This window comes from Lynx canadensis, chromosome D4 (assembly GCF_007474595.2).
Source record: "Lynx canadensis isolate LIC74 chromosome D4, mLynCan4.pri.v2, whole genome shotgun sequence".
Taxonomy (NCBI): Eukaryota; Metazoa; Chordata; class Mammalia; order Carnivora; family Felidae; genus Lynx; species Lynx canadensis.
The window spans coordinates 87,936,197-87,945,164 of NC_044315.2; the positions used below are offsets into that span (position 1 = coordinate 87,936,197).

At 54.9% G+C, this 8,968-nt stretch overlaps 1 protein-coding gene across 1 annotated transcript; it reads left to right on the forward strand.

Annotated features, from left to right (window-relative positions):
- Positions 1–1,125: 1,125 nt before the first annotated feature.
- On the forward strand, positions 1,126–6,814 carry TOR1B (torsin family 1 member B). The gene is made up of 5 exons (XM_030293108.1): positions 1,126–1,361; positions 1,974–2,239; positions 3,639–3,814; positions 4,380–4,507; positions 4,820–6,814. The coding sequence occupies exons 1-5, from the start codon at positions 1,163–1,165 to the stop codon at positions 5,059–5,061; spliced, it is 1,011 nt and encodes a 336-aa protein (XP_030148968.1). The 5' UTR covers positions 1,126–1,162; the 3' UTR covers positions 5,062–6,814.
- The last annotated feature ends 2,154 nt before the right edge of the window (positions 6,815–8,968 follow it).

An 8,968-nucleotide genomic window follows, 5' to 3' on the forward strand; every position in this document is an offset into this window, starting at 1 on the left:
TCGTCGTTCAGGTCAAAACGGAGCTATGGAGGAAAGCCTTCCCCAGCCTGCAGATCGGGTGAGGTGCCCCCTCTGTGCATCCCACCTCGCGGTACTGACCTCAACGTATGTAAAGCATCTGTTGGCCCTCCGTCTCCCCCACCTAGACCGAGAGCTCTGTGAGGACAGGGGCTCCGTCAGCCCGGATACCTGCTGTACCCCCAGCATATGGCACCGAATCTGACACAGCACCAGTGTTCACTAAATATTTGTTGATAGGTTGGCTGATGGGTAAACTCAACCAATTTCAGCCAAGTCTGGGCCAAGGTTACCTGGACCAACCTCCTCACTGAACCCAACAACCACAGTGATCTCTGTTCTGACCATGCTGCTCCTTGTGTAAAACCTTCCGTGGCTCCCTATGCCCCCCCCCCCCCCCCCAGACTAGAAGCCAGCCTCCTTACAGCCCTGGAGGTCTTCCCATGCCAGTCTCCACCTGGCTCTGCTCCCCTCATTGTCACCAGCCTCCACCATGTGAAACACTTCTCCAAACTGCAGTTTCTGTTCTCTGGGTGAAGGTTCCACTCCTCACTTGTTGCGGGGCTAACTCCTTTCGTTCTCCGTTTAGACAGAAGCTTTCCCTGCTCCACGGCCCTTGTGTTTCTCCCACCGCCCAGTACGGGCTCTTGCCCAATAGCCTGGACACCGGAGAGGGCCAGAGCCAACTCCCTCTCCTTCACTGTTGTCTTCCCAGCAGCCAGCAAAGGGCCTGCCTTGCCGCATGCTGAACGACCGGACGGGTTTCTGGTTTGATTGTGCGCCTCGGTCTTGGTGCCTCCCGGCCCGGGCCTGGACCTCCGGGGCGCAGAGCAGCTGTTTCAGGAAGGCAGGTGGTGGGTCGACGTGGGAGACGCTCATTACAGCTCCAGGGGAAGGGATGACAAAGCCAAGGGTGGGGGCTGGAAACGAGAAGAAGCAGGCGAGGGGTTCGCGAGAGGCCAGCCCCGGGACACCTCTCGCGCCACGCACAAAGATGGCGACACAGATTCCCCAGTCCCCCGCCAATATGGCCGTCCCGAGGGAGAGGCGGGCCTGCGGGGCGGAAGTGACGCAGCCGGAAGTCCGGCCGCGGCCTCGCGGCCTGGGAGTGCGGTGCAGAGGTTGGCGGACTGTGAGCGGGGCGATGCCGCGGGCGGCGGGGCTCGGCCGTGCGGCGGCGCTGGGGCCGCTGCTGGCGGCTCACGTGGTGGCGGCGATCGAGCCCATCAGCGTGGGCATCGCCCTCGGGGCCGCGTCCGCCCTCACCGGCTACCTGTCCTACACGGACCTGTACTGCCGCTTCGCCGAGTGCTGCCGCGAGGAGCAGCGGCTCAACGCGTCCGGTAGGGCGGGTCCGCCCGCGAGGGGCGCGGCGCTCACCCTGAGCTGGGGCGGGAGGGAGGACGGACGGGGCCTCGGTCCGGACTCCCGCCCTGCAAGCCGTGCCTGCTGAGACAGTCTGCAGACCGTGGGGGCTCTGCCTGAGTTCCTTCTTAAATGCCTCGGATTCCCTGGGAGTACAGAAAGAAGCTGGAAGCAGCGTGCTCAGCCCTTTGCCCCATTAAGTAGTTTTCAGATGTGCAGCGTGTGCAGCGGCTGCCCAGAAAGCCCACGTTTGGCCCCGGGTTTTCTTACACTTCAGCAGGGGTAGCTGGGGAATAGCACGCAGCGCAGTCCAGAGAGGGCTAATCCTTGGACGAACGAACACGTTCAGCTTCCTTGTCAGACACTGGAGTGTTAAGCAGGACATCCATCTAGTGCATTTCCTTGGAAGTGGCATCGTGTGGCTCTGCAACCCGAGGCTGTGCTCCGGGCCAGCCCTGGGGTTTGGCAGACACCCTGCCGGACGGCTTGCTAATAGGTGCCTCCCGCTTTGGCCAGCTGGGGAAAGCGCTGCTTTTCTGGTGCCTGTTTAATGTCTATTTTTCTCTCTGTTCTCCGGCTGGCTCCTGCAGCCCTCAAGCTGGAATTAGAGGAGAAGCTGTTTGGGCAGCATCTGGCCACAGAGGTGATTCTCAAGGCGCTGACTGGCTTCAAGAACAATAAAAACCCCAAGAAACCGCTGACTCTGTCCTTACACGGCTGGGCTGGCACGGGCAAGAATTTTGTCAGCCAAATTGTGGCTGAAAATCTTCACTCAAAAGGCCTGAAGAGTAACTTTGTCCACCTGTTTGTCTCGACTCTGCACTTCCCTCACGAGCAGCACATAAAACTGTACCAGGCAAGAGAATCCTGTTATCCTGTCCACCGGCCACTCTGGTCGGGGCGACCTTCACTAACTCTGGCCTCTGCTGCCTCTCTTGGCTTTGGAGTAGCCCGGGGTCCCGCTGAGTTAAGGCACACTCGCCCACGGTAACCCTTTGCTGTTGGCCGAGCTCTCCTGCCACTTTTTTTTCCTCATTTGGTTCCAAAATAATACAGTGGGACAGGTGACGTTTATTTACATTAAAAGGTGGAGCCAAGAGAGGCCAGGGGACCTGCTCCTTACAGTCTTTCTGGCCTTGTGGCAAATCAGACCCTTGAACCCAGCTCTCCAAACTCCCACTAGCCACGTTCTGCAGTGACCCAGTGTGTTCGGCATTCCCGTCTCAGTCCTTGGTGGAGCGGAGCAGGTCTCAGACGATGTGTTTGGACACGGCTTCATTTAAGTCTCCCCTGTGATGCAGCATATGCATTGAGCACTCTGTGTTTAGCGCTGTAGACTGGAGGGTTCCCTGCCCCAGCTTCTGTTCCCTTTGTGCCTCCCATCCAAATCCTTGGTGTTGCTTTCTTTCTTCACACGAAAGCTTCGAAGAACTGAATCCTAAGAGATACTTTTTCTTTTGAGATACTCTTCGTACATTTAATTTATAAGTTGTCCGGTAGGGTTCTCATTTAAATGAATGTCGTCCTTGTAAAGGTTACTGTTAGGTGGGGGCCTACATAAGAAACAGAAACTGATCGGGACAAGGAATTGAAAGTGGGTGTTCGTGAGACAGGGAAGCTTGCCAAAAAGAAAGAATAAGAAGGGATTTTCGTTTTCCAAATCCTTGGATAAAGAGTTGTATCTCTAGGAATCCAGTGATGGGGTGAGGGTGTCTCTGGAGCCTTTCGTGTCTGGGGGTTGAGGGTTTATTGCTTGGGTATCTTTGTTTCAGGAACATGTGCTTTCTGGGGAGCGCCACTGCCTTCGTTCGCCGCGTCGGTACGAGGCATTGGTTTGGGGCACTGTGCCAACCTCAGTCCAGTTTCTTGTTCCCCAGTATGTCTGGTGAAATTAACTTGAGGTTTCAGTTCACAGTGAGTGGAAATGATGGGTTAACAGCGAACTGATGACTCTTCATGCCTTTGGCCCCTCTTGTACCTTTAAAAAGTCCTCTCCGGCACGTCATTTGAGTTAGAAAAAAAAAAAAAAACAGTTTGACACCCTAGCACCTATCTGCCAGTTTCGACTTTTTATAGACAAAGTTGTGGAAAAGCTGTTCCCCAGTGAGTGGCGGTTGGGAGGCAGTTTCCAAGAGCTCTTTGTCGAATCCCAGAGAGCTCTGATTTTTCATCGTTCGGAGCCTGAGGAACAGGGTCGCACGTGTGCCTCTCCAGGCACATCCTCTGAGCTTCTGTTTCTTTGATGGCTGGTCCAGGACCAGTTACAGGGATGGATCCGGGGTAACGTGAGTGCGTGTGCCAGCTCCGTGTTCATATTTGACGAGATGGACAAATTGCACCCCGGGGTCATCGACGCGATCAAGCCGTTTCTAGACTACTACGAGCAGGTTGATGGCGTGTCTTACCGGAAGGCCATTTTCATGTTTCTCAGGTGAGCGGGAGGGGATTTCTCGGGGGCACGCAAGCCGTTCTTTCTCCTAGTGCTAGAAGGAGGCCCCGGCAACCATCAGGATTCTGTTGCCGAGGGACAGAGGTGCCTGGCAAAAGTGAATTGGTGACTTCTGTTACTTTGGGGTTGCTACTCTCAGCATGGCAGTTGCGGGTGGGAGAAAAATGAATGAAATTATTGCTGATAACAGGCAATTTCATTACGTGCACGTGTCTCTGAGGGTAAAAAGTCAGCACGGGGGGGGGGGGGGGCGGCGCCTGGGTGGCTCAGTCGGTTGAGCATCCAAGTTCGGCTCAGGTCATGGTCACAGGGTTTGTGGGCCCGCGCCCCGCATCGGGCTCTGTGCTGACAGCTCGGAGCCTGGAGCCCGCTTCGGATTCTGGGTCTCCCTCGCTCTCTCTGCCCCTCCCTCGTTTGTTCTCCGTCTCTCTCTGTCTCAAGTAAAAAACTTAAAAAAAAAAAAATGTTTAAGCCTCAGAGCATACATGTTGCTTGATTTAGACCCAGAATCTTAACGTGTGATTTTACTCTGCTTTGGCACGTGCAGCAATGCCGGTGGGGACCTCATAACTAAGACCGCCCTTGACTTCTGGCGGGCAGGAAGAAAGAGGGAGGACATCCAGCTGAAGGACCTGGAACCCGTGCTGTCCGTCGGAGTCTTCAACAATAAACACAGTGAGTCTCCCAGGCTCCCCATGACCCTGCCGGCACAGTCTCCTCTTTCTTCAAGCCTTCCACGAAGCCACCGAATCCGTGAAGTAGGGACTTTTCCTTGGGGCCTCCTGTAATAGAAGCCAGTTAGCAGGGGGTGGCTAACCGGTGCCTCTGTCAGGCTTGTCCCACCTTGATGAGAAGAGAATCTCGACGGGTAAAGACACGAAGGACGTACCGCGGGTTGGGATAACCACATGGGCCCCGTAGGAGCAGTGAGCTGGGCCAGGTGACAGTGACGGAGACGGGGGGACCCAGCTGTGTCTTGCTTTGCAGGTGGCCTGTGGCGCAGCGGGCTGATAGACAGAAACCTCATCGACTACTTTATCCCCTTCCTCCCCCTGGAGTACAAACACGTGAAGATGTGTGTCCGAGCCGAGATGAGGGCCCGCGGGTCCGCCGTAGATGAGGACATTGTCACCAGGGTGGCAGAGGAAATGACGTTTTTCCCCAAAGGCGAGAAAATCTACTCAGACAAGGGCTGTAAGACTGTGCAGTCACGGTTGGATTTTCACTGACCTCTCATCCAGGCGGGGGAAGAGGCCCCCCCGGGAGCTCAGCAAGCGAGGGCCTTGCCCTTCCGGAAGCACTTTGAAGACTCCTTCGGGGTTTGCACATTTGCACCTGTGGACTTTCGGGATCTAGAAGTTTCTAAGAGCTGAGTTTTGAAAAGACGCCGATCTGGTGAGTGCGCCTGTCAGTTTGGACCAGACGGCAATCCATCTGTCAACTGCGGTGGAAGATGAACTTTTAAAATCCCTCCCCTCACTTACTGACCTTGACGGAAGTGCCTTGCAAACAGCTGTGTGCGTGAGACCTCCCCTTCCCCCCTGCCCCCGCCCCCCCCCCCCCCCCCCCCCCCCCCCCCCCCCCCCCCCCCCCCCCCCGCCCCAGCACCTGTTCCAGGTGCTCTAGAAGCTGCTGCTCTAACTCAAGGAGTCCCAGGGCCCCTGCGCAATTCGGGGAGCTTTTGGTTTGCACCTGCTAAGAGCCTGCTCTGTTCCTTTGCACAGAGAGTGTCCACTGGCTTGAAGTATTTTCAGTTAAAGTCGGTGGCACCCTCGGGCACGGGGTCCGGTGGCGATGTGGGCCTGCACACCGAGCCTTCTCAGCCAGGTGACCGGCCTGCCTGCGGTGCGGGGTCTCCGTCCGAGGCCTCTCCAGGAGACCGGGACAGGTGGCCTCTCAGGCTCCTGGAATTCCTTTGCCGTCATTTGGTATCGACCCCACCTTCCCTGTACCCCCTTCTCCTGAACTAGATTTGTCCCCAACCATATGTCATCACTAGGGTGAGATCAGAACGAGACCGTGAGTTGTGAATTTGAGGCCTTGGTTCCCGTGGTGAAACGTTTGTCTGTTACAATGTACGCGTGGGCCAATCTGTCACTTTGCTCCAGAGAACCATTTGGAATCCGTGGGACGTGCTCAGGCTCCGTGGACGACACGGGCCACTGAGTGGTCAGCTTGCAGGCTCTGCGTTGCCAAAGAAGCCTTAGGTATCGCACACCACAAACGCTAGGGTTTTCAAAGATATGTATATTTTTTATAATGTTTTTACTCGCAAATCTTAGATGATAGAAAAACGTATAGGACATAGCTCATTTTAAAGCATGGGAAAGGACACGAGATGGAATAATTATCTATTCCTTTATCAGAAACTCTTAGCAAAAACAGTTGCGTTTTTGTTACGAGGTGCATGGTCAGACATGGTCACGGATGCAGATCAAACAAGGTCAGTGTAAAGCGGCTGGTCCTGGGTGTCATCTGAGGACACCCTACATGGCAGCACCAGGCTGGGCTGCCCTGGCCGCCGGGAAATAAGGCGGATTCCAGCCGGTGTGAATCGTGCGTGTCATAACTGCAGTGCACCTGCAGACATGTGATAAGAACGACGTGCAGCGAATTTATGTGTACAATTTAGAACGAATGTCTTCATGACCCCGGAGGGCCTTCTGGAGGGTCACGTTTAGCCTTTTCAAAATGCCAAGTTAAGGCAACATTTTGAGTACGTGTTCGCGAACTGGAGCCCAGTGACATCTCTTTCCTAGCCCCGCAAGCGTCTGGCCAGGCAGACGGAGATCTTCCCTGTTGACAGTGACGCAACTCCCTGGACACGTGTGGGCCACCTTTGGACTGCGGTTACTGATTTGTCACCTGAAGAGGGAGGCCACGGTTGACCACAGCCCAGCCTCCCTCACCCTGTGTAGGATGCGGACGAGGACTTGAATTGACCTACTGAAGAGAAAATAAAGACTAAGTTTTATCATGTGACATGTTATTTGCCGACTTTTTTTCCCCCTAGTTTCTTTGGGGACCCTGAGAAGTTGGAGCCTGGGAGAAAAGGCTGTCGGGCCACTCGGGTGTCTCACCACACCCTGGACATGCTGGAGGGTAGTCTTTGCATCAGACAGAATTTACCTTAAAGGCTGGTATCTCCAAACAGAGACACTTACGTGGGGTTCGGTGATGGGTTATACGCCCTATTTCCACGGGTAAAAATGCCAAGAACGGCTGGACTTATTCCTAGCAAAGATTTTCTCCTGAAATTAACATAGGAAGGAAATTGAGGGGTGGGGGGAGGGGCGGGAAACGTGACTCCGTGCTGACACTCTGAACTGGAACCAGGCCGGGCTCAGATCAGTAAACCAGAACTGGTAAACGGCGAAACCCCAGTTAAGCTAACCAGGGTCTGCTCGACCGCACTGCACCTGGCCTCCTGTCTGTCAGTGAATCGTTAACGCCGATCCTCTTTCCGGGACTGAGGACAAGTCAGCTACTTTCTAGAAAGTTCAAACCCTCTTCGTCAGCATCCCACCCAGTCCCCTCATCTCTCAGTTGAAGGTGGTCAAGTCCCGAGACTGGATTTCCCGGGTCTGGTTTCCAGCCAAGAGTGGTTCCCGCTCCAGCGTGTCCTGCCTCGTCTACAAAGAATGAACTTGCCAAATTAAGTCAGGGGACCCCTGTGTTCCCCGAGCCAGGGACCCCCAGGTGCTGGGGCTGCCGGCTTAGAATGATGAGCCCCATCTGGGACTCCTGGGGACAGGACAACAGGCCAGCTTCTGATCTGCACCAAGAACCTTCCAACACGCGCAGCCGTCCCTGGGAGGCCTGGATGCCCTTAAAGGGCCTCCGTGCAGGTCAGGTACCTAGAGGCAGAGGAGTCCTGGGGCCGCAGGGGGCCCTCCAGTCCTCTGGGCCTGGGAAAAACGGGCCGGTGAGCACTGCTTGGGCGCCACACCCCACAGGAGCTCCGCCCACCAGCAGGCACACAGGCGCGTTGCAAACACCAAGGTCCGTCTAGTCTCCTGTGCCCTGTACGCCCGCCTGGTGCCTCAGCTGGGGTTGTGTCTCGAGACTTGAACCCGACACGCTGGGTGTCGGGGGCTCCGTGAACCCCACAACAGTGCGGTCCCCGGTGCAGCTGAGCAAAGAGCCAGAGCCGCACGGATCCAGATTCCCCGCGTGAGCCTTCGCTCCAGCCCGCACTGCGCCTCTTAGGTCTCAGTTCGTGGCTGAAGCACCAGGGACCTACAGCGAGCGGGCTTTTGTCTCCTTTAAAGATGCACTCGCAAATTACGCACCATTTTATTGTAAAATGGTAGCTCTTTGTAGTTATAAGTAAAAATACTGTTCTCAGGATCGGGGTGGGTGGGGGAGGGGGCAGCTACGCTTTCCTAAGAGGTTTTGGGAATTCTCATTGAACAACCAACACCTGTAACGAGGATGGTTTTTAAAAATATGGCAAAACTTGCCAGACAACATACGGCTCGTTCAGGAATGGAAAACAGGGAGGGGTCTTCCTTTGTAAAGCTGAATGGCAGCTGACAAGCTGGAAATATTTTTATTGCAAGGAAACTCTGTCTCTCGCGAATGTTCACAATGTTACCGAGATCAAAACCCTGGGAGAGGGTACTTAAGGCTTATCTGTGAGGGGCCTCAGTGGCCCAATTAAAAAAAAAAAAAAAAAATTTATTTTTATTTAAAAAAATAAATTTTTTTAAATTTATTTTTGAGAGAGAGCATGGGCAGGGGACAGGCAGAGACGGGGAGAGAGAATCCCAAGCAGGCTCTGCACTGTCCGCGAGGAGCCCGACACGGGGCTCGAACTCACGAACTGCGAGATCACGACCTGAGCTAAAATCAAGAGTCGGCCGCTTAACTGAGGCACCCAGGCGCCCCCCCCACGTGTGTCCTCTTACATACTTTCCCTGTATCCAAACACATCATTGCCCCTTGCGACGGTCATCCTGTGACAGATCTGATCACGGCTCCAGCCTTGGTCCCCGGTTCTGCCATCCTAGGGACCGTGTGCCAAGGACCCAGCCTTGGGCTTCTTTTCAGTAAAGACATCGGTGTCTAGGATATGGTGACGGGAACTTCGAAAAACACGTAAAGCCAATAACATAGGGTCTGAAAAGTTTCTCA